The sequence below is a fragment of the Nyctereutes procyonoides genome, unplaced genomic scaffold (assembly GCF_905146905.1).
Source record: "Nyctereutes procyonoides isolate TBG_1078 unplaced genomic scaffold, NYPRO_anot_genome, whole genome shotgun sequence".
NCBI lineage: Eukaryota > Metazoa > Chordata > Mammalia > Carnivora > Canidae > Nyctereutes > Nyctereutes procyonoides.
Genome location: NW_026575049.1, coordinates 11660339 through 11686005, shown reverse-complemented (window position 1 = coordinate 11686005; position 25667 = coordinate 11660339). Strand labels below are relative to the sequence as shown.

General features: G+C 46.1%; 1 protein-coding gene across 2 annotated transcripts; it reads left to right on the top strand.

Annotated features, from left to right (window-relative positions):
• Positions 1-464: 464 nt before the first annotated feature.
• On the top strand, positions 465-25667 carry BEST3 (bestrophin 3). 2 transcript variants are annotated; one of them, XM_055328880.1, is made up of 9 exons: positions 465-616; positions 3732-3826; positions 4317-4550; positions 16847-17001; positions 18264-18341; positions 18433-18585; positions 22003-22083; positions 23592-23743; positions 25631-25667. In XM_055328880.1, exons 1-9 carry the CDS (start codon positions 465-467, stop codon positions 25665-25667), a joined length of 1137 nt encoding a protein of 378 aa, XP_055184855.1. The 2 variants fall into 2 exon arrangements, with proteins under 2 accessions (XP_055184855.1, XP_055184856.1); XM_055328881.1 differs by lacking the exons at positions 465-616; positions 3732-3826; positions 16847-17001; ... (3 more) ...; positions 23592-23743; positions 25631-25667 and adding an exon at positions 11643-11698 and having other exon boundaries at positions 4372-4550.

The window sequence follows — 25667 nt, the reverse complement described above, 5'->3', positions numbered from 1 at the left end:
TTACATACTTGAGCAAATAAAGACCCAAACAGTTAAGTTTGGTTAGTGTTTGGAAAATGTCCACTAATAAAGCATATCCATACCCTCAATCTTCCCACGCGTTAAGAAAATACATGACAGGTGATGCCACACAGGTGATACAGTTCCTGTATCATACTTGTCCATTCAAATGTTACCGTGTGATGACTACAAAACCTGAAAATAATATGTAGACATTGAGGCAAGTTCTAATATCACTCTTCCCAGAGGCTACTTTCGTCCCCTTTTCTACTAAAAGATTTCGTGTGGAGATGGTGCTTATCTTCAAATCCCAAACTGTTTAAACAGAGAAAGGCAGAATGAGGAGGTGGCTAACTGGTTAGCGGCTTGGGTTTCTTTGACACATAGACTTACGCTCAGTCTTACACATGGCTTTTTACTTGTGTTTTGTCTTCTTGCTCTTCTAGAAAAAAAAGTTCCCCAAGATGACTGTCACGTACTCCAGTAAAGTAGCAAATGCGACTTTTTTTGGATTTCATAGGTTACTCCTCAAGTGGAGAGGGAGCATCTACAAACTACTGTACAGGGAATTTATTGTCTTTGCTGTTTTTTACACGGCCATAAGTTTGGTGTACAGGTACCTTCCTTTGCATGTCTCCTTATCTGGCCATCAAATATCATGTAAGAATACAGTCTCAAAAATCCAAGTCTTTGGTTGCTGCTGACTTTTGCATTATGTAGCCTCCTCTTTTGAATGATCCTCTCTTACCTTCAACCCAGGACAAGGAATTCTAATCCACACCTAGCCGTGCTTGGGATGTGAAGTGGACTCTGACTATCATATCCCGGTGGCTCTCATTCTAGCCCCACGTTAATGGACCACGATGAGGCTTGGTCACGCTGCCAGAACTTTGCTAGAGGCGTGAAAAGGAAGATTGATACTTAAATCCTCGCTCAGGGATGATTTTGAATGGCAAAGGTCACAGACAAATAACCGTCAGTGCCTCTCCCAGCTATGTCACTGATCATTTCAATGTGCGATTTGACAGCTTATAGCAACTACCTGCATAATTCACATGCTCCTGAACGATGTATATCAGGCAATTTTCCTTCCTTTTGCCTGAAATGACAAGATTTTATCCTGGATGGCGCCTGCCAATCTTGCCAAAACCTCAACTGAATAAAGGCCTGAAACCTAATTTATTTTGTTTATATCTTCTGAGTTCGGGCATGTTATATTCACAAGATGTTTATTCTTTATACCATCACAAACTATGCCTGTCAGATTAACAGAAAATTTGAACAAAATCATGTCCAAGAAATACTTTCATGCCTAAAATTATAGTCTTAATAAAATTTGATCCATAGTACAAAAGAGCAGCTTTATGAGTTTTGTTTTTGTTTTTTTTTATTAAAACTGATTGCATATATTTCTACTTTGAGGGAAGTTAAAACTTTAAAAAGCTAAAGGTTTTTGAGGCTGTATTTCCACCTTTTCTATGAACTTCAGTTTGTTCTTTCCTGCATACAGATGAACAAATTTGTGTTATCATTGCTTTTACCTACCTTCTTCTTTGCAGCACCAGGACTCCTTCTGAGGAAGAGGGTAGTAATCTGGCCAGCTGATAATTATCAAAAGTAGAATAGGAACAGCTATTTTGCTGCATATCAAAATATCTGTAAAGGGAAAGTTTTATTTACGAACCCCTAGTAATTTTTCAGATGTGTCTTGTAAATGCAATATCATTTTGACAATTTATTTCCGTGCCACTTAATCCTTCAGAATATGAAATGGCGGAAGACACGTGATGTTTCAGAATAATTGTCTCATTAGTTTATTTTTACTAATGTGAGTTTATTGCTGCTACCGCTGCTTAGGATAGAATAGCACTTAGAGCAGCTGCACCGTAGCCAGAAATGCTCGTGGGGCCTCAACTTTTGCTCCACTATCTTATTTATACCCCACAAAATTGTGCGCATATATTTTTTCTAAAGACCGAAGAGTGCTTACATTTGTAACAATGATCGGTTGTGCAAGTCATTCTTCATTTTTTTAAAGTCCAACTATAAAAATCTTGTTAAAATAGATACTTAATCCTGGTTGAAGGTATACCAAGAACTATAGGCTGAATGTCTCAAGAAAGCCAAATATAGCTGTAGAAAAATATTGACATAGTGTCATTCTCATGTGTACCAATGATCCTAACTCTTAAAATTCTCTTAAGAATTTGACATTCTTTGTCAAAGCCAGATCTCATTACTTTGATTATATCTCTTTTTATTTTCGGTTGACTTTGACAAAATCATCATTCTAGTACTTTCTAGCTTGTAAACTTTCTATGTAACTATTAGCTCAGTATTTTTTCCTTTGGCCAATCATTAATAATGGCCGATCACTTTATTATCGATTAATTGTAATGCCACATGTGAAGTGGTTTTATATATAATAAATTCTATAATCCTCGTAACATTCATAACACATAGGTATTATTAGTCCCATTTACAAAAGAGAAAACTGAGGCTCAGAGATATTTAAACGTACGTCCCAAGTCCACATCTGTTAAGTGGCAGATCTGGGATCCAGACCTGGCTTTGTCTGACCTTACGGTCTGTGCTTTCCACATTTAAATCCTCTTTGACCATTTCTAGTTGAGTATCCAAAACTGCTCTGGCTGTGACTTGTCATTGGCCTGACCTTGCAAGGCCTGTGCAACCAGCTGCTGACTTCAGAATTCCTGACGCCTCCTCCAAACCTGAGGCAGGAACCGCAAGCCCACCCTGCACCCCAAAGTCTTTGTCAGCACCAGCTCTTCATCTGCAACCTGACTGGCGGTGCCCTGTTACCCCTTATCCCTCCGCTCCCTTTACCAAAGTTTTACTGATTCAGGCCTTTGACAGGTTATAACAGATTTCCAAGGGATTTCTTTCTCCCCTGGAACAGCTGTTCTCATTCTTTAATGCAAACTCATCTGTGTTGCTCCTCTTTCTAGATCTTGACCATTACCATTAACCTGCCTTGAGATATTTCTTCTGACTCTCCGAATCCTCTCCCTATAACATCAATATCGATAATAGTTTCATTAAATGAATTTATGTCTAACAGTACCAGACGATGGGTTTTGGTCAGATCTGTAATATAAATGTTTATATTTATATTATACAAATACAAACCCACCAAATATAGCAATAAAAATGCTTACCTCTAGTTGTTACGTCTATTATTTTATATTTTAAGTAATGGTAGGCTTCAAAATAGTTATAACCATCCCTTGAAGTGTAACACATATAATCAAGAATATGCTAATTCAGGGGAAAGCAAGATCAAAATGCCAAATTTGGGGTTATTATTTAGTAATTAACTTAATAACTGTAATTCACTTAATCAAGACACTTTTTTTCTTTAAGCCTACCTGATGAATACTGGAAAGTTGGACTCTTTAATGAGGTATTTTGCTCTAAATCCAATGCATTCATCATATAAAAGTTTAAAATATTAAGTATTTAAGAATAAAAGTTAATAAACCCCACTGCCTAATGGCCAATAACATTCATGTCCTAAAAACATTGGTACTTGAAACATTCAGCAATTAAAAAGCTTTTGAGATACATCAGCTTAGGTAGGAATATACATTATTGCTCCTTAAAAAAAATTTACAATTATTTGTGCTTAATTGTTTGCACTGAATATCACTTGCAAAGCAGGTGCAGAAGTATAATATCATAAAGGGCTGTGCATTTTATTTTTGCTCCAGATTGTTACTTACAGGAGCCCAAAAACGTTACTTTGAAAAATTATCAATTTACTGTGACAGATATGCTGAACAAATTCCAGTAACCTTTGTGCTTGGTAAGTATAGGTCACACGCAGAATGCAGCCACACAGTTGTCTCCATTAGGATGACACCGATGACTCTGCATGGGAGTGTTTCCAAGCTGAGAGGCATGCCTGAAAAGCCACTGCTTGCAATAGAACCAGAATCATCCACAAGGCTTGCCTTCAGGGCTGCTTTTGCTAAATTAACAGTTTGAGGTAATAATTTGCTATTGGACAATCAAGCTTTCTCTTCACTAACTGTCCATTTCTGCTGTCACTATCTGACCCCTAACACCCACTTACTGGGTGCTATGGCATTGCCAGGCACAAATTCCTTATTTATTTATTTATTTATTTATTTATTTATTTATTTATTGGAGGGCAAAAATCATAAGATACAGATAACAACATATTTTTACACCCCAGTCCCTAAAAAAAAAAAAGCCTGATATTCTGCTAAAAGCATCAGTGTCAACAACAACTGCTGTAAGAAATTGCTTTACAGTTTTGTGTTATTTTACAGGGTTTTATGTGACTCTGGTAGTGAACCGGTGGTGGAACCAGTTTGTGAATCTGCCCTGGCCCGACAGGCTGATGTTTCTCATCTCCAGCAGTGTTCACGGGAGGGACGAGCATGGGCGTCTGCTCAGAAGGACCCTGATGCGCTACGTCAACCTCACGTCTCTGCTCATCTTCCGCTCTGTGAGCACCGCTGTGTACAAAAGGTTCCCCACCATGGACCATGTGGTTGAAGCAGGTATTGTGAATGGCTTTTCCCTCCGTGGACTCCTCTCAACCTACATGGGAACCTTCAAAATTCCTCTGAAATTATCCTTTATTTATTCATTCATTCAAAAAACGCTTATTGATTACCTACTATGTGCCAAAAACAATATTTTTAAAAAAGATTTTATTTATTCATTTATGAGAGACATAGAAAGAGAGGGGCAGAGACACAGGCAGAGGGAGAAGCAGGCTCCCTGCGGGGAGCCTGATGTGGGACTCGATCCCAGGACCCCAGGGTCACGCCCTGAGCCACCCAGGGGCCCCAGAAACAGTCTTAAGAGGCAAAAATGAATAACACATAGTTACTGCTCTTGAGAAGTTTACCTGGGAGGGGGGGCGGAGGAGGGGAAGTGGTAAGCAGTCAATTTCAAATTAAGTGGCAGAGAGTCACTTTAGGTAAATATACTGTAATAATAATTAGCATATTTATTAGAACCATCTTCAATACTATCCAACCTTTTCTAGCACTGTATAGTTTATCCATTCTCATAAATATTATATTTGGACCTCAAAAAAAATGAAAAAGGTAGAAAATAGGTTCAGAGAGGTTGAGACCTGCCCTGGATCAACGGCTAATTAATGGAAGAGCCAGAATTATAACTCAGGTTCGGAACTCCTAAGTCAACGCTTTTCCCAAAACATAAGCGGATTCTAGAAGGAACCAGCAGTGTGGGTTTTCATCTAGGCAGTGTGGATCTGTTGTCTCTGTTACTCCTCAAAGTAGATGGAGTTGTGGGCACCTGGCTGGTGCAGCCTGTAGAGGGTGCAACTCTTGATCACGGGGTTGTGAGTTCAAGCCCCAGGTTGGGTATGGAGATGACTTAAAAAAAGAAAATCTTAAAAAAATGGATGCAATTGTTTTGCCTGGACTGCTGGACACAGTATGCTGAGAATATATCATGTTGGAAAGGTGGCTCTCTCTGGTGTGTTAACATTTAGGACAGAAGCTTAAACCAGCCTTCAATGGGGTAAGGATTAAATGAGATCATCGTTGGAAGGCACTGAATAAAAACTGGTCGTTGTGCTGGGTTGTTGTTAGTAGATCTGAGAGTTTGCTGGATGTGTTCGTGAGCAGACAGGCAATATAAAATCTGCCTTTGCATTGAGTACAGGCTCCTCTTCCCATATGTCCTTGAAAACAGATTTTGTTTTAAAGATTAGTATCAGGGGGCCTCTTTTGGAAGTTTTGGCTTGGCTTTGGCTTGATCTAGTTTTGCCTTCTTAGGTAAATGATGTAGGTAGTGACTAAGAGCCAAGTAGGAGTTCGGATCCTTCCTCCACCACTTATAATCCACATGACCTATGTGAATTGGTTACCCTCTCCATGCTTCAGTTTCCTCATCCATAAAACGAACTGGTAATAATTTATAATACGGTAATACAATATAATACACTCCTACACCTCACAGGCTTGTGGGGAGGACTAAATAAATTAACACCTGCATAGCGTTCAGAGCAGTACTTGGCACACGCCAGTAATGAAATCTTGCGGGTAATAATGAAATCATGCAGCACACGGGCATGATGTCACCTTTTGGTCACTTTAGAAGGCTCCTTTGGTGTGACATCCCAGGTCTTCTTGATCTGCTGTGACCAGGAAGTTGTGAAAGTCAGGGTGGAAGTAAGGAAGGAGGAGAGTAGAGGATGGTGTTGGGGTACAGAGGAAGATGTGAGAAGCCAGCGTGGTCCGAGGAGTAGGCCAAGGATTCAGATGAAGGGTACAAATAGCCCGGCAAACACACAGGTTTATTATGATGCCAAACCAGTAGAGACTTAAAAAAAAAAAATCATCCTGCCACTTCCAAATTTAAAAGCTGAATACTATTTCCGAATGACCTGGTCAGAAATGCTACTTGATAACTGAATTTTCTAATGTCCTGAACTTCCAAGTGCAGTAAAAATTTCCACCTCCGAAGGAAGTCCTAAAAACCAGCAGGAAGGGTTTGACCTGCCCCAAATTGATGAGTGAGAGTGCAAGTTAATTTGGGTGAATAAAGGTGGTGTTTCTCTAGTGCTGACTTATCCGTGAGGAGAGGAGAGGGCATGCCGACGGGAATCAGGCTGCCAGGCCCAACTGCCCTTCCAGCATCACCTTCACACTCAAAGCACAGCGGGAGGAAGCCAGGAAGGTGGGGATGCGGAGGATGCAGAGGATGGGGAGGATGGAGAGGATGGGGAGGACGGAGAGGATGGGAGGGTGGAGAGGATGGGGAGGATGGAGAGGATGGGAGGATGGGGAGGATGGAGAGGATGGAGAGGGTGGGGAGGATGGAGAGGATGGAGAGGATGGGGAGGATGGAGAGGATGGGAGGATGGGGAGGATGGAGAGGATGGAGAGGGTGGGGAGGATGGAGAGAATAGGAGGATGGGGAGGATGGGGAGGGTGCAGAGGCTTCTGGGCTCTGCTCAGAGCGGAGTTCCAAGAGGGCTGAGCTGTACTCAGTTCTGCGGGGCCGGCGCGATGTCATTTCCTTGAGGCGTACTTTTCATAATACCGAGGCTTATCCTTATCAAACTTGTGCAAATGTCTGTTTTCTACTTGTATTTACCCTGAGCCCCTTTCCAAGGCACTTGGAATATTGGACTACTGCTCTCCCCACCACCACCCCCCCGACCGTTGCAAGTGAATCTGGAAATGTTCACTCCTTGGGCGTTTAAACCAGTGCGTCTCAAGGTGTGTTCTGCAGACCCCAGGCCCCTTACATCTTGAAAAGCGTGAGTTGCTTTTTTTTTTTTTTCTAAGATTTTAAAATTTTATTCATGAGAGACACAGAGTGAGACGGCGGAGACCCAGGCAGAGGGAGAAGCAGGTTTCCTGCGGGGAGCCTGATGTGGGACTTGATCCCAGGACCCCGGGGTCACAACCTGAGCCCAAGACAGACGCCCAATGGCTGAACCACCCGGGTGCCCCAAGTTGTTTATTTAAAATGCGTCTTCCCGGGCCCTGACTCATACCTGCTGGACCAGACCATTGGCTGTAAGGCCTGGGCGTCCTGCCTTTCAACCCGCTCCTGTGCCTGGGTTTACACCAGGTAAAGGTGGAGGGCGCCGGGCTCCCCTGCAGAGCTTGATCAAATCCTTTCCGATACCCCAGGGGTAAAGGCTTTGGCATCCACCGGGAAAGTCAGTAGTAGTAGGCAAGGAGCATCAGGAAGGGGTGTAGACGGCAAGGTTTGGGCCCTGTGAGAGGCGGGAGGACAGCAGAGCGGCCGCGGACCCCAGGCCCGGGTGCTCCCGCGCACACAGGACTGTGTCCCCCGCTGCTCCTGGGCCATCCATCCCCAGGCCCCCGTCCCCACCTGGGGCCACGCCCTTACGGCAGGGATGGACCGAGGCCCGCTGACACCTAGGCACCTGCTCCAGGCCCCTGCTCCGCGGCAGGGAGGAGAGCGCGGGCCAGGTCCTGCTGGGGCCCCGAGGACCTACTCCGGGTCAGGTGACTCTCCGACATGCAATCGACCGTCAGAGAAAGGACGGCTTCAAGGGCAGCCCGGGGGGCTCAGGGGTGTAGCACCTCCCTTCAGCCCAGGGTCTGAACCTGGAGACCCGGGATCGATCCCATGTCAGGCTCCCTGCATGGAGCCTGCTTCCCCCTCTGCCTGTGGCTCTGCCTCTCTCTCTCTCTCTCTCTCATGTATAAATAAAAAATTAAAAAAAAAAAAAAGCAAAAGGACGGCTTCTCAAACCCCAAGGCACGTTAGCTAGTGTGGAAAATCGAAACTGCTAAGTAAGGATGCAGATCGCAAGAGGTCAGGGATTGAGACTCGGTAGATCCCAGGTGGACACCTTGAGGCAGGGGGTCCCTGGACCACACTCTGAGAAACAGTGGCCTTTAAGGCGATGAGAATGCCCCTGTCCCCCCTCGGCCTCGCTTGGGAAGGGTCTGTGCCCCGAAGGTTCAGAACAGGCCAGGGGGCACTGAGGGAGGGCAGACAGAGTGAGGAACGGCAGCTCCTTCTGACGTGGCTGGCAGTCCCCTGGCGGGAACCAGATGGCCGGGTCACTCCCCTGCTGGTCCTTGAACTTGCCTTGCTTCTAAGTCAGACAGATGAGTTACAGTCGTCTGGATCATTCAAGGGACCAAATGCATGCTCTCGGGGTAGTACATATGCTTTGATGTTACAGGCTAAATTTCTCAAATTAGAGATTAAATGGTTTTGTTTCTGCTCACATGAAAATAGAAATAACGATCCAGTGCAAAACCCGGCCTAGTGTGCTGAAAATTCCCTAAACTGGTCTCTTATCAGTTATTCGCCAGAGGAGCTGTAGCAGAAGCGTCTCTATCACTTGGCCTACTGGCGACAAAGCTGCCCTGGGAAATTCCAGGCATTCCAACCGCAGGCCCTGGGCTGCGTCCCTCGTCCTAAATCCAGTTGGGTGCACAATTCCGGACCTTCACCGATTCAAGCCATGGCCATAATTGGGTGTTTGCTTTACAGAGTGAGACTGAATCAAAACATTTTATCAGGTGTTTCACAGTGATCAGGGAAAAATAAGGATTTCTCTTCAAAGTTACTCACGAGAAGCACAAAATCAGTAATGGGACATTATCTACATTCCTCTCAAAGAAACATTACTAAAGCTGTCGCTAAGTGTGTCACGCGTGTGCTTATTCAACAAAGATCTGTGGAGTGCGGCTCACATGCCAGGCACCGTGCAGAGCCCAGGAGCACAGCTATCAGTGGGAATGGATGGGGTCCCTAAGTACATGGGGTCCCCTAATGGATGGGGATTTTATGGGTCAGTAAAAAATGCTACATATCTTTTCTCACATGAATCATTTTCAGAGTCAGGCACAAATATATTTACTGCTGAACTTTGTATCCCTACATCACATTTCTCTTTCTCTAAAATCATTTCCTTCCTTTTTTTGTTTAATATTTTATTTATTTATTTATTTATTTATTTATTTATTTATTTATTTATTTATTCAAGAGAGGCAGAGACACAGGCAGAGGGAGAAGCAGGCTCCATGCAGGGAGCCCGATGTAGGACTCAATCCCAGGACCCCAGGACCCCAGGACCATGCCCTGGGCCGAAGGCAGACACTCAACCACTGAGCCACCCAGGGACCCCCTAAAAGCATTTCCTTCTGTGCCTGGTAGCCCATGAGAGTGATTAGGAAACAGTAAAATTTGGGGCACCTGAGTGCTTCAGTCAGTTAAATGTCTGACTCTTGATCTCAGCTTAGGTCTTGATGTCAGGGTCGTGAGTTCAAGCCCCATGTTGGACTCTGGAGTGAAGCCTACTCAAAGAGAGAGAGAGAGAGAACAGTAAAATTTGAAGAAAGACCAGTATTCAGTTTTCTTATAGCCCTGGAATCTGATCATGAAGTTCCTTGGGCTTCTTCTATAATGAAAGAGTCTGAAGAGACCCCATTGGGATTTTTAGCAACGCTTAGGGTTAACTGACGTTAAAATAGTGGTCAAGTGGCCGTTGGGACCCAAGCTCTCCCTTTAGGTGATGCCCGGGCCGTAGGCCCCGCCGCCTCCTGAGGTCTTGTAACCCGCGATCCCCTTTCACTAAGTAGCATCCCGTGGATGTGGCCCAGGAAGGCCTCCTGGCCTGTGCTCTGCGGCTCGAGGTCTCAGAGGCGCAGTCCTCTCGGGCTCTGCAAAGGCTGCAGCCACTCTGCATGTCGGAGGTGACGAGAGCGCGGTAGTGTTCACGGCTGTGCCAGGGTTCCCTGTTGGCCGAGCTCTTATAGGCTGAGTCAGCTCCCCCTCTAGCCTCCCATCGTGTGCCCAGAGCAAGCGGAATGTCGTCCTGGGAGTGACACCTGACTCGCCCGCGCACACCTGTACACGGGAGAGAATGCGCTCGGCCGAACCAGACCTGCTTGCATTAATGCCGAGGGTGTGTGGGGTGGGGTGGTCTCAGCTGGTCAGGGTGAAGTTTCCACGCAGTTCCAAAAGGTAAATCAAGGCATCCTCTCAACGTTTCTCAAAGTAGCACAGACTACATCCACGAGCCGAGGGTACTTTGAATTCCAACTGCACGTTCCTGGGCGATGGTGGAATCGGACTATCTGGGGCTTAGGACCTAAGATTCCTTATTTTAAACAAGCCCCGGGAAGCGCTGCAGGGTGCCGGCCCAGGCCCAGAAGGCTAAAATGGCCAGCTCGCTGTGCAGTTCTGTGCACTGGGGCAGGTGTTCCTAAATTTTGTTGCAAGTTGAAATCACTGGGGATCTTTGAGAACTACTGATGTCTGGCTCCCACCCCAGGCGCTGGGAATCCACAGGGGTTGGACGCAACCTGGGCACCAGGAGTTTTAAAAGCTCCCCCGACCACTCTGATGGACAGCGGAGTCTAGGAACCACTGGACTGGACCCATCTATTAACTCCTCCAACCTCATCTCGGGGCAAATGAAACTCTGGGGCCAGGTGGGGGTTAAGAGCAGGGGTTGGGGGGTGCTTCCTGTGTCACATGTAGAAGGCAGGGAACTACCAGGGGCCAGGGCTATGGCACAGTCGAGGTGTCGTACCTGTCTCGGGGAACTGGAGGAGGCTCTCCGCCTCTGCTCAGCATGGCTATCCCAGAAACTGATTTTGCTCAACCGTATCCTATTTCGAGCTTTTCAGACTGTGGGTCGTACCTCATTAGTGGGTTCTTAAGTCATATTAATGGCTTGCAACCAGCATAGACTAGAACAGAACCGATCAGAAAATATCAGAGAGAGCACCAGGTGGGAGAACCAATAATTGTTCTGGGAACCACGTGTATCTTATTGTGGTTCATGGTAAAAAAAAAAAAAAAGCCTGGCATACTGCTCTGCGCGGTGCTTCCATAATGTGATTCCATCTCTCTCCCTCAATCTCTTGTACCCCCTTTGATTTTTCCTGGGGACAAGGATTTCTAAGCCTCTACCACTGAGTTCAAAGGGGAGCAGTACTTGAATCTGGTGGCTTCATTCCATTCATTTTGAAAGTACAGGACAGAAAAAAAAGAAGAAAAGAAAGTACAGGACAGAGACAAAATGAGCCAGGCGCACTGCACTCTTCCTGGAAAAGTCACGTCTCAGAGAAGGGCTCAGATGCTGAACACACAACTTTCTCTTTCAGAAAGAACTGGCAATAAACCCATTCTGCCTGCAAGTTCTGAGATACGGAGCTTTTAGTTCCTCGGCCGATAGAGTCTCATTTGCACACTCAGCTTCCATGGAGGCAAAAGAGACCCACCTGTGCAGCAAACAAAATCTATAAAGACTGAAATATTGTTTATCAGTGCACTTCATTATGCCTTTGGCTTGAGGGCAATAACATTTTGCCTTAACGCAGCAGGACCTGCTCCATCCAATCACAATGCAAGTCGCAAGTAAAAACGTGTGTGTGTGTGTGTGTGTGTGTGTGTGCGCACGCGTGTGCGTGTTTTACTCTGATTTGAAATATTAAGGGGGTTTCTTGGGATAAGCAGGATGAAAATTGCTGAGCGGGGCCAAACTCGGAGAGCAAGGGAAGCTCTAGGCAGATGTAACAGCAGGCTCAAATAGCAAGGTCTGGGGTGTGGGTAGGGCCCAAGGGAGCATGGCTTCAAGGCCGTCGTGTCAAGGTCCCAGGGTTGTGTGAGGACCCGCCACCTGACGGTGCCACCAAACTGTGGCGAATCCGTGCCGGGGGCTCACCTAGTCCTAGAGATGAGGATAATGACCCTGTTCTGAAGATCATCCCTCTGGTTACAGTGGCCTCAAGTACTGATAAGGAGAGCATTCCATTCCATTCCATTCCATTCCATTCCATTCCATTCCATTCCATTCCATAACAAACAAGCACGGCGTTCCATGGCAACTGATTTAACCAACCATCTATAGGTTTCCTTGTAGTTGACCAATGACTTGATCTCCAAAGACAGGGTTAGTTCAGATAATGTGTGTGACCCACACACACACATTGCGGGGGGGGGGGGGGGGCGGGGTCACAGCAAAAATCACCATGTCCGTGCACTCTTGGAGGACACATCAAAGTCCGGTTTGTCATGTGTCCTTCGCAGAGCCTAGCAAAGTACTCACACCTCCAGGCTAAAAATCACCAGCTTTCCTTGCTCCACACGTCCCCTTCCAAGTGGTGGGTGTGCTACCTGGGAAAGCGCTGACCCTGGCTTTAGTGCACGCCCTGGGTAACCCCTCAGTCTGCATATTTGCGTTCTACTAAGAAGCCAAGAAAAGAGCTTGCCAGCACAATATGATCCCTCCTCCTGAATAAAAAATAACCAGAGGTAAAGTTATTCTTTGGTTAAAGGACAGAGATTGCAGCCAGTATAGAAATGGGGTAATTTTTGGAAACTGCGGTATAAATCCCAAAAATATAACCGCCAACCAATTGATATGAAATGTCTGAAAATAGGCCTCCAGGTAAAGGTTGAACCACTGCCATGAATCTTTAAGTACAGAACCAAAACAGGTCAGGTCTTTTTTTAAAAAAAAAAAAAAAACGAGAGGGTTGTTTTTTTTTTTTTAAATTTTTTTTAATCTTATTTATTTATTCATGAGAGACACACAGAGAGAGAGGCAGAGACACAGGCAGAGGGAGAAGCAGGCTCCACGCAGGGAGCCCGATGTGGGACTCGATCCTGGGACCCCAGGATCACGCCCTGAGCCAAAGGCAGGTACTTAACCACCAAGCCACCCAGGTGTCCCAGGTCAGGTCTATTAACTTCTTGTAAGAGGCCTCATCGTGCTCTGTAAGTCTTGAAAAAGAAAGAGAGAAAAAGAAATAAAGCAGATAATCTGGATCATGCAACCACTTTGAGATGCACTGAGAAACGAGAAGAGAGGATCGGGGTTCGTTGTTGTTCTTGCCAACCAGAGAAGCCCAACTCCCCGGCCGTGCAGGACCCTGCGAGGCTGATATAAATAACCTGAGCATTATCTAAAATGGTAAATAGTGGTTTTGTAGTTGATACTCTGTGTGCTTCACATACTGAATAGAGAGCCTTCCTGGGGCGGGCAGTGATTCTCAAACCTTGCCGTGTGTCCGAATTGCCTGCAGAGCGTGGCACACGTGTCACTGCCTGGCCCAACTCCACTGGATCACTCAGGACGAGTCCAACGACTGCTGACCCCCGGACTCACTCCAGACCCACTGAATCAGAATCTCTGGGGACGAGGCCAAGGTATTTTCGAAAAGCACCCACAGGAGACGCTGAGGTGCAGGCCTCGGCTGAGAACCCCAGCCCCACTGGGTCCGGTTCAGTAGGTGAGGGTGGCGCCTAGCCCTCTCCCCGTGTCATGGGGGTCACACGAGACTCAGGGACCCATACGGGGGACCTTGTTCTCAAAAACACTGGCCTAGATCTAGGATCCCCAAAGCTCCATGAATCAGTGACTCTCAAAATGAGCTCGTCTCACTCCTCCTGTAACTCCGTTTCGGTTATGGTAGCGCCTGTGAAATTAAGCTCAGTCTACGTGGCGAGAAGGGGGGATACTTAAAGCAGAATAATTAGATCCGGAAACTGATGGCAGGTGGTTAAGGATATAAACTGTGTGACATCGGGTCACAAGTTGATTTTCATCGGAATGTGTTAGAATTGGGGCCCCTGGGTGGCTCAGTCGGTTAAGCGTTTGCCTTTGGCTCAGGCCGTGATCCCAGGGTTACAGGATCCAGCCCCCAGCCCGGCTCCCCACTCAGTGGGGAGTCTGTTTCTCCACCTCTGACCCTCCTCCTTCCCTCTTCTGGTGCTCTCTCTCTCTCTCTCTCTCTCTCTCTTTCTCTCACAATCTCTGTTTCTCTTAAACCAACAAAATCTTTAAAAAAACAAATAAAAATGAATGTGTTAGAACATCATAATAATCAAATTCCCAATACTCACAAGTTAATTCAAAATTAACGTCTAACCTGTTTTTGAAAAAAAAAAAAAGCTTTAGTTCAGAAAACATGTATTAAATTACAGGTATTAAATCATAATTAATATTGCAAAGTCCACCGAAACGGTCAAAGGAATAGGTACAAGGGTCATCATGGCATCGTTATTTTTAACAGCAAAAAAATTAAAAACAAATGTCTATTCAAAAGAGGACTATGTACATAAAAAATTGTACATGATTAACTAAGAGGCAGGCATTGGGAACAATGGTGCTGCTCTCTGTGTATTAACAAAAAAAGGGTCTCCAAGATACAACCAGAAAATAGGAACAATGTCAGATCCGTATGTGGTATAAAGTCACTTGTGCTCCTAAAACTTAAGCCCGTGTGATGTTTCCCCCGGAAAGATAGGCAGGAAACTGGTCTCAGTGATTCCTTCAGGGAGGAAAACGTGTGGCTGGGAAAATGAGACTGACTTTTCTTATTAATATTCTTTTGGATTTCTATACCATTTGAATGATTCAATCAAACTTAAAAAAAATAAAATAGGGGCAGCCCGGGTGGCTCAGCGGTTTGGCGCCACCTTCAGTCTGGGGCGTGATCTTGGAGACCTGGGATGGAGTCCCGCGTCGGGCTTCCTGCATGGAGCCTGCTTCTCTCTCTCTCTGCATGTCTCTCATGAATAAATAAAAAAATCTTTAAAAAATAAATAAATAAATAAATAAATAAATAAATAAATAAATAAATAAATAAATAAATAAAAAATAAAAAGTCCAGTGTAAACCGCAAAGGTTTAAAGTACATACTCGAGGGGCTCCTGAGGGGCTCAATGGGTTAAGTATCAGCCCCTGATCTTGGCTCAGGTCGTGACCTCAGGGTAGGGGGTCCCCACCTGGGGAGTCTGCTTGAGACCCTCTCTCTGTCCCTCTGACCCTTCCCCCCCCAAAAAAAACTTAATTTTCTAAAAGTACGTATTTTTGTGAACAAGCCCTGGCACATAGTAGATGCTCAGTAAATGTCAATTAAATGAACCTGCTGCCCTCTTTCTCCTGCCCCCCGGTTCCCATCTCTTCTCTGCCGTGGCGTGCAGCTTGGGAGGTGGGATGAGCAGTTAACGTGGTAGTGGGGGGTCCACCAAGGGCTGAGTCTGTGCTGAGTGGGGGTCCCCACTGGGCCTGGTCCGCGGCATCCTGGGGAGGCAGAGGTCATCATCTCTCTTTTTCCCACCTGGGACACCCGCGACCGCGGAGGTCACCGCAGGCTCAGACAAGCCAGGTCATATGCACCACACACACACACACACACACACACACACACACACACGGATTGTAACGCTCATCCTGCCACGACTTGCTGCGGGCACCGTGCCCTTTGCATGCGCTTCGCCCTTCCAGATGCTCTTGGCAGGAGAAACCTTTATGTAGGACATCGCTATGATGTGAGGTGACAGGGGCCCTGTTGGTGGAGCTTTGAAAGGGAGAAACCCCCAGGGAAGGAGGAGAGAGCATACGGGAGGCTCCACGGGACCCGCCGAGCCAGGACCCAGAAGGGAGTGAGGGTTGGGAGAAGTACGTGATCCGTGCTTTCCGCGCTACACTCAGTGCTTTGCATTTAGTGCAAACTTATTAGAGTTTGCACTAAATGCAAAGGTGACACCTTTTATTCTTTGAATCCTAATATTTCTAAGTATTCTTTCTCTCAATTTTATTTTTTTTTAATTTTTATTTATTTATGATAGTCACAGAGAGAGAGAGGCAGAGACACAGGCAGAGGGAGAAGCAGGCTCCATGCAACGGGAGCCCGACGCGGGATTCGATCCCGGGTCTCCGGGATCGCGCCCTGGGCCAAAGGCAGGCGCCAAACCGCTGCGCCATCCAGGGATCCCTCTTTCTCTCAATTTTAGATGAATCAACCCGAACCTAAAAAGGAAACCTTCCCCAGATGTTTTTTTTTTTAAGATTATTTATTTATTTATTCATGAGAGACCCAGAGAGAGAGAGGCAGAGACACAGGCAGAGGGAGAAGCAGGCTCCATGCAGGGAGCACGATGTGGGACTCGATCCCGGGACCCCAGGATCATGATCTGAGCCAAAGGCGGATGCCCACCCACTGGGGCCCCTGGGTGTCCCTCCCCAGATGTTCTAGTCCCCATTTAATGTCAGCTTACTTCCTCCTGGCCACCCTATGAGGGATTGCCAACAGGCCTTGCCTTATGTATTATTGTTACCTAACTTGCGTGTGCACCCCCACACACGTTCCTTATCTCTAATACGAGTATAAGCTACTTAATAAAAAATAAATTTATTATTAGAAAAAAACAAGTATAAGCTACTTGAGGGCAACAACCTTCATTTTATCTATTTTTAATTGACCCCCACTGTATGCTCATGTAGCAACCCTGAAAATATGCATGGCATCAGTGCTAAACTCATTCTGCATAATTGCGCTACTCTTATTTTGTGCTCAAGGGTTTATGACAGCTGATGAAAGAAAATTATTTGACCATCTCAAATCTCCTCACCTGAAATATTGGGTCCCATTCATCTGGTTTGGAAATCTTGCAGCTAAAGCCCGGAAGGAGGGTAGAATCAGAGACAGCGTTGATCTGCAATCGTTGATGACTGTGAGTATGTCGCAAGCCATCGGTATAAGATGCCAGTCAGACACCGACAGGGGTCTGGACGTCACAGGTCAGACAGGACAAGTCTGCTTCGTCCATTTCTGGTTCCAAAGGAACCGGGAAGACCGGGCTAGTATCAGAACCCTCAACGTGCGGAACAGGGATGATGCACAGGTTTGAAGTCAGGTGGACCGGTAGTGGTTGCGTAGGACCTCTGGCCAAACGGAATCAGCCTCGTACGAGGCTCTGTAGGAAAGTGTCCCTTCACTGATTAGCAGGAGCTGCCAGGAGTTCGGAACGATCTGGTGCCCACGCGGCCTAGTCACCATCCTTGGCTCTCAGGTCCTGGAATAAAATCTGGAGTAAAGATAAACCCGCCCGGTCAGCTTTCCCCATCTGGAATTTCCTGAGGTTAAGCCAACTTGTCAGGTACGCCAGGAAACAAGATTATGGTTTCATTAAACGAAATAACCCCTGAGTTCATCTGAGAAACACATTTATGGAAGGGCCGGAAAGATACGTCATATCTTTCAAGTCATCGAGGAGGACTTGAAAAAAATCCAGTTTTCAAACGTTTGATACATGACAACCTCCTGCCTGAACTAGGCCAAGGGAGCGAATCACAGAAAAACAACACCCGATCTAACGTGAACTCTCTTGCCCAGTCTTGCGTAGTAACTTAGGCGCGACAAAGGAAGAATCAATGGGTTCGAGTCCTTTCTGCTCCCAACAGAGAAATTTCCTATCAATATAAGGGTTGTCCCAAGAATAATAGTAAGTCCTCATTTTAGGGGGTGGGTGCAGGATGTAAAACTTTTTTTTTCTAAAATCTATAGCAAGCGTGTTTTCCAAAGAGGTAGAGAAACAAACAAAAGTGGGCTCTCCACAGAAATGTACCAAAATGGGTAGAAATGACTTATTTAACCTATTAACCCGAGCCTTCCCATCACCACCTGGGGCCAGTATACACGTTGGAAATCGTGGCTTTAGCAGAGTAGGGGATAGTTCCATAAAGTCCAGATTCACTTTAATATTTTTAAAAATGTCCAACCGTCGTCAACCTTTTTTGCGTTGCTGAAGATGCTGATTGTCATTTTCCAAATTTTGCCCCTGGACTCGCCTTCAGAACCGACTACCAGCCTTCCAGAGTCCGTCTCCGCCTCTCCACAGACAAATTCATAGAAGACACGGTGACGAACCCCAGGAAGAATTCATTGGCACCCCCATCATTTTAGTAAACCGTGTTTTATCTGTTTCTGGCGTAGGAGATGAACAAATACCGCTCTTGGTGCAGCCTTTTATTTGGCTACGACTGGGTCGGGATTCCGCTGGTTTACACCCAGGTATCACACACCTTGCACACGGTTCTCCTTGCTACCTGCGCACCCGGGTGCCCGGGTGCCGGGCCCTCACTCGGGCTTGTCTCCACTGCAGGTTGTCACGCTGGCCGTCTACACGTTCTTTTTCGCCTGCTTGATCGGACGCCAGTTTCTGGATCCCACCAAAGGCTACGCGGGGCACGACTTGGATCTTTACATTCCAATCTTCACCCTCCTACAGTTCTTCTTCTACGCAGGATGGCTCAAGGTAGGTAGGCCATGGTCTTGGTGCCCGAGGCCCGGTCCGCAACCTCCATCAGGCTCTACGTTCAGCGACGGGCCTTGGCCGAGTCACTCTGCATGAGCTGGTCACAGGTAGAGGTAACAGTTAAGCGCCCAGGGAGGTCATTACTGTTAAACTAGGGATTCAAGAGCCGTGGTGAGCGCCGTGTTGCAGCACGAAGCCAAGAGATTGCAAGAACACACTTTTATGGCCACTGATGTTTTAAGTCCTTGTGTGCTTGCGTGAGGATTAAAATAATGTAATTAAAGTAATAACTGTAACTGCCTTGATATTTTATGCCACAATAGGCAACGAGGCAGAGTAAAAGGGAGAGACTAAGATGCCTTGGGGGGCACCTGAGGAGGCTCAGTCGGTGAAGCAGCCGCCTTCGGCTCAGGTCATGATCCCGGGGTCCTGGGATCGAGCCCTGCATCAGGTCCCTGCTCTGTCTCTCAAATATATAAAATCTTAAAAAAAAAAAAATAAGCCTTGTATATTAGACTTAAGCATTAGTATTATATTATTGTTTTTTCAAGATTTTATTTATTTATTTGAGAGAGAGACAGGGAGAGACAGAGATCACAAGCTGGGGGGTTGGGGGGCGGCCGAGGCAGACGTCCCGTTGAGCAGGGAGCCCAACTTGGGGTTCGATCCTGGGACCCTGGGATCCTGACCTGAGCCTGAGGCCTCCGCTCACCCGACTGAGCCCCCCGCCCCAGGTGCCCCGTATTATATTATTATCTTGGTTCTGTTTAACTCTGTAGTTAGCTACGAGTCTCTGAAATCCCACCAGCTGTGTCACATTAAATGCAACCCATTTTCAAAACCAGAACTGAGACTCCGAAGATGATTCATCAGAATCAAAACCAGAAACACCAGGATTTCTGACGACATTTGGTTTGCCGGGAAATGAAAAACAGGTCAGAGCACAAAAAGGACAGGTCCCCAGCATCTCCGGGTGCCCCCCACCCCTCCCTGGGTACCCCAAAACCTGAGTCCTCCATCGCTTCTGTGAACTTCCTAAAGAGAAGTGCACACACGCCAAGACAAGGGCTCCATGAAGGTAATCAAAATCTAATGACAGTTTGAGGATGACTTGAAAAAAATCCAATTTTCAAACGTTTGACCTTCCGGCCAGCCACATGGTGCTGTGCTCTGGGGCGGCCTCCCAGGCTGTGGCAAAATTCTCCCCACCATTGTCTTGACTTTCATCAGTTTGACTCTTAACCAAGAAAAGTAAACATGTTGGCCTTTCAAGAAGCTTTTAAGGGACATCCTTTATAAATGGCAAAGACATTGGCAGCCGGGTGACGGTGATTCTCGATTATTTTTACCCACTTAAGACAGAGAAATAGCAAGAGAGACTAATAGCTCTCATCTCCCATTAGAGGAAAAAAAACTAGACTCTAGCCTTATAAACAGAAAATCACCACGCTGGCCAAATGCTCAATATTTCTGGTCATTCATGGTCTTGTCCCCTGAGTTGAGCTCTAAAATATTAACATTATTTTTCTTTATAAAATATTTTGAAAGGCAAAATATGAAAATACAATCTTAGCTCCTTTAAGAGATAGGCGACCCTAAAAGAAGAGTATTTTCCCACCCAGCGGATTATCTCTCACTTTCCAAGCAACTATTCTATCTTGCCCATTCTAATATTTACAAATTTTTTTTCAAAGTGTAAAAGAACCATCTTAATATTATAAACAGTATATTAGTTATTTGCTGGAAATGAGAGCGTCCAAGAAAGTGAAGGATATTTTTTCAGAGAGTCCATCCAGAAACGTATCACTTGGGGAGGTAAGTGTAGACTCTAATCCTATACGCAGGACTGACCCCATCAAAGTGAAATCCTGGATATCACAAAAATATTTTTAGGGCCTATCCAGTGGCCCATTTAAGGAAAAACCCCAGGCAAGAAAGGGTGGCTAGGCCCTGGACGTTACAGTGAAGGGCTTGGACTTGGACAAGCTGTGAGGCTGCCTGGCCCGGGACTCAGGGTCTGCCCAGGTTTGTCCCTTAGACTAAGGGAGATGCACCTCTCCACGGGGGTGCTCCTCAACTCCAGCCACGCACTCAAGCCTCCTGGAGCTTCACCCACTAAAACAGAATCTCTGAGGGAGGGACCGCATGCTTTTAAAGCTCCCCAGGTGATTTGGTTCTTCATCCAAGGTTGAGAGCAACTGCTCTAAGTGGATAGTGGTTAGACTTAAATCCTAAAAATTAAATATGTAGACTTTCTACCACAAAGCCTGAGAATATAGAAACTCAAGCAATCGATGGCACCCTTTTTTGTACACTTGTTTTTCCCATCTAGACCCTATGTAAAATCTTGCTCTCTTTCTCTCTCTCTCTCTCTCTCGCACACAAAATAATTAAAATCAAAGGGATTATTTACTTTTTTAAAGATTTATTTATTTGAGAGAGAGAGAGAGAGAGAGGGAGGGAGACCGTGAGCAGTGGGGACAGAAGGACTTCGAGGGAGAGAGAGAATCCCAAGCAGACTCTGTGCTGAGCGCAGAGCCCCATGTGGGGCCCAATCTCATGACCTGAGCCAAAACCAAGAGTCGATGCTCAACCAACTGAGCCCAGGCGCCCCTCAAAGGGATTATTTCAAAAGGAGAATAACAGGGGAGTCCTATTTGGCATATAAATCTCTCAACAAGGCTACCCAATTCCAGAACGTGGTAAGCTCGTGTCCTGCTGATCAACTATTAGAAAATATGTGGAAAAAATGCGCTAAGAAGCTACCTAAAAAAATAGTGAATTAATTAAATTAAATTTAAAAAAAGAGAAGCTACCTAAGCTTTTCCCAGTGGGAAAACTGACTCACCAGACAATAGCAAACCCTTTAGCGTAGAACAAAGTGAGGCAAACTCCAGCTTTGTGACTCTCTAGCTCTCCGACTCCTGCATTTCGTGGTTACGTCCAGGAATTGTGGAAAAGCCTTGTATTATTTTCTTTAATCGCGCTTTAACTCTTTCTTCGCTGTCGTACGTTCCCCGTGGTCGCATTTCGGCTCATCCCCTGGGTGCTTGTGGTTTCCCGAAGATCGCAGGCCCGAAGCCTGGACGTGCCCAGCACCTTGCACCTTGTCGTGCCCCTTAGCCCGCACCGGTTCGATTTGAACCTGATCGTCACTCGCTGGGCTCTAATGGCACAGGGCTTCCCCTGGAGGGGGTCTGTATGCCAGACCCACGGGAGAGCAGGCCCCGGCAGATGCCACACTGGAGCCTGAGCCTAGGGCCTCGCCTGCAGATAAGCATCTGTGTCCGTGGGGTGACCCACTCCCCTCTGGGCTCGCATTATGAACGTGGCAAAGGGCACCACCTTCACCCCCTCCGGCCCGCACTCAGTCTTCACGAGCATCACGACCGACTCATTCTCTGTCCTCGACTCCAGGTGGCCGAGCAGCTCATCAACCCTTTTGGAGAAGACGATGATGATTTTGAAACCAACTGGTGCATTGACAGAAACCTGCAGGTTAGAGCAGCTTCTCTCTCCTGTACAAGCATTAATAATTTAATAACGAACCGCTTGTGCTGCAAACGCACCTGAGAGCTTTAGCTGCAAACGGAAGACGCTTGGCTTTGCACCGTGTTGTCTCACGTCCTTCTGGAACCTCCCAGGTCCTGGGTCTCGGTTGCAGGGAAATGTAGCCCCTTTTAAAGAGAATTTCAAGCCCATATTCTTTGTTTCTTTATTAGCTCGACACAGCCTCTTCCATCTTACTGCAGGGAGATATTCGCACTCAGTCTGTCATCTGTTCTCTGTGGCCGCCCATGGGAGGCTAGCAGGGGCGTGGAGGGCAGCCAGGCGTGATCTGGCCGGCGTCCCCAGATGCCTGTCCTGAAGGGGCCTGCGGGCCACCGGGAGCATGGGCCACACCAGCCCCCATCTCACATTTCCCTGCACTGAACTGAACAGACCCTAGGACCCTGACTCCAAAGCATTGCCTCAGAGAGGTTTTCCATGAGGAACCAGCATAAGAGAATTTTCCTTTCAGGCAGGACTCTCTCCTGACACCATTCTCTTCCCCCACAGGCTGGGAAAGAATTTCATGTTTTACCCAGCTCCTAACCGGTCTCACACGTTTCACCAGTTGGTTCACAAACTGGCCCCAAACATGGAGAGCCGGCAGAGAGGGAACTCAGGGACAGGCCACCCAGACTGGTGGGTGGCAGGTCAGGTAGGCAAGGGAACTTCCAGGCCTTTCTTGGGCAGCTGCCCGCTAGGATCTCCATGCCCGCCGCCAGGATTGCCAGTTTATACCGGGTTCGGCCACACACTCAGTCCAGAGGTTCTCAACACACAGCTCCCGAGGCCATGGCCCCAACCTCCCCCAACGATCACACTCAGTCTACCAGGAAGGGAGCATAATGGCTAGGCCGCTCGCTCTTTGTAAAAATTGGATTTGCAGAAGATTAATCATTTATTCACGCATCAGCGTGTCAAGGTCAAGAAGGGAGACCACTCTACAGCCCAAGGAGTGGAGACTTGCCGATGTGCTTCCCCCAAACAAACAAAAAATCAGGGCACGTAAGAAATGATATCAAGTGTGTTTATGGAATCAACGGAATGGGATATTGAGAATCCCTGACTCCTGTAAGATCTGGGACGATCAGGTTGTGTTTGGGACAGACATTAGACAACACGGGGACTTTGAAGAAGGAAGTAGAAGGTGTCACTCCTGCCTCTAGGCAAAATGTAGCCAGGTCCACTCCGGGCCAGTAGTTGCTAAACCAAGTCTGGGCAGTTTTATAGCCAAGTGCTGTCACCTCCATTGCCAAGCGCTCATGTGCAGTACACAACATGTACAACTCTCCGTGGCAGCCCTGGTTAGAGCAAATATGAACAATAGACATTTGTATTTTTACTCTTGCAGACTGTTCTATCCTACTGCAAATCCCATCCACTCCCTGCCCAAGGGGCCCCTCTTTCTTTATACAATTCATATCCAAATTTGTCTAACAGTAAAGTGATGATTTTAGGTCTCTCTTTTGGCTGTGGATGAGATGCACATGAGCTTACCCAAGATGAAGAAGGACATTTACTGGGATGATTCTGCTGCTCGACCGCCTTATACCCTGGCAGCTGCTGACTACTGCATACCCTCATTCCTGGGGTCAACAGTCGAAATGGGGTAAGTGCATTTTTTAAAAAATCATCAATGTTTGGAAAATAAGTAGGACTCTGTTCTGATCTTTTTATGCCCCAATCTTGAGTTTACTTTCACGATACTTTCACGATTAATATCTTAGAAGGCTAGCCTTTTCAAATGTTCAGATATAATTAATATGCCCAAGTTTGAGAGTGAAAAGACTATAGTTTCTGGTTTAAATGTGGCATGTGTGCTTGTGTGTGTATGTGTGTGTGTGTGTGTGTGTATTTGGGGATACTTTGCACTTTATTTTGTTTTTATGCCACGGAAAACTTTCCTAATCATTAAGAAAGTATCCCCTTTTTTCCTTCCAATTTGAAAAGTAGTTTAGCTATTCGATTAGAGTCATTTAATCATGACTATCAAAACTAAGTATATTTTTAACAAGTATTTATTGAGCATATAGCACGTGCAGGCACTGGGTTAGACTGCATGGAGACAAGCAAATCTTAAGGAATGAGATAAGTTTTATCAAAAGTTTTCTCTAAGATTTAATTCAACTATGTTTGGTAGACAAGCCAGTCTCTGTTCTACAGTTTTACCATAACAATCTGTCCCTGTGTACTTAGCTTTAAATAAATGGGCTGCGGCCTGAAGGAAATCATGCACAGTTCTGGAATAATTTTATTAAATCTGATAATGTATTTGATTTTGGAGGAATGTGTGAATGTGGGGGAAGTTTAAGTATGTTTGCTGAAGGCAGATGTCACAGTTTCCAAGTAACTTAAAGAGACGACTGTGGACAAATTTAGAAAAATCAGAAGAAACCCCTCTAAAAATTGTAGAAAAGGCACAAAACACTTTTGCAGGATTTTCCTTATGACTTTTGGCAAAACTATGTTTTCTAGTCTTTGAGGCCAGCTCTTGGCAGATTCGTGAGATGGGTTCCCTCCTGTAGTGCCACCTGGGATCCTTTCCTGCCCGCCCCCCCAGGGGTCAACCCTCCTCTCTCCCCACCATCAGGACATGGAGCATCAACGCTGCTCCTACAAGGCTTTACTCTTGGCTGAATGTCTTTTAATCCTAACTCACAATGGTTTGTGACACTTCTCCTCCAAAGAGGCCTCTGAGGCTGAAAGCCTTTCAAGATCCAAAGGGAAAGGTGACAAGTAGAATTTCGGGTGTTGTGCCAAATGATGAGAGGATTTAGGAGCCGAGAGATTTGCGGTGTTGCCCTCAAAGCACACCCTGGAGGGGGTCGCACTCCCCACCCCCCTACCCCCCCACCCCCACCTCCTCCTGACCTCCACCTCCCCCCCACCTCCTCCCACACCCCCCACCCCCTGCCAGGCTTGCCTGCTCCAGAGGGCCTGCTAAGCCTGGACTCTGCGGTCCAGCACTTCCTCCAGCATGGGGTGCTCATCCCTTCCCCGGCCGGTTGCTCAGTCTCCATCAATAGCAATTCACTGTCGTTTGCACTTCTCAGCATTTTGTAATACATCCTGCAGGGGCACTGTCAGGGATTTTGAAGACTTTCTCGATTTTGAAAATTAACAGATGTTCTTCTGTGAGTTTCTTTTTGGATCACTCCATTCCCATCACTGATTAATACAAATTATTTTAAGACCTAATTTGTAAGAGAAAAGAAACCAGCACATTGGGTAGCGACGGGGAAATCGTTGTGATGATGCTATTTAGGCCATAAGAGCCTGTGGGTTCCATTTCTATTGTCCATTTAATTGTTTTTGCAGAACGGTTAAAATGTTTTTTTTTTCTGGTCTCAAGATTTTTATCTTGATCTGCACATTCATCCCAATCGTTATAATTTTACAGTCTTGTGTGTCCAGGTTCTTTAGGAAGTATTAAAATCTGTATTTCTCCTATTTCTAAATATAGAAACTCAGATTAGGAATTCACAAGACCTCAAAGAAAAGAGCTACCCCCAGATAAGTATCAAGAAGATTAG

Bases quoted from the DNA above. Each gene is read 5' to 3' on its own strand.
- BEST3 (XM_055328880.1), top strand. From the start codon at position 465: ATGACTGTCACGTACTCCAGTAAAGTAGCAAATGCGACTTTTTTTGGA. The intron at 4,551-16,846 runs GTATTGTGAATG...TTTGTGCTCAAG, and splicing joins GGACCATGTGGTTGAAGCAG to GGTTTATGACAGCTGATGAA. The intron at 23,744-25,630 runs GTAAGTGCATTT...AAGACCTCAAAG, and splicing joins GGGTCAACAGTCGAAATGGG to AAAAGAGCTACCCCCAGATA.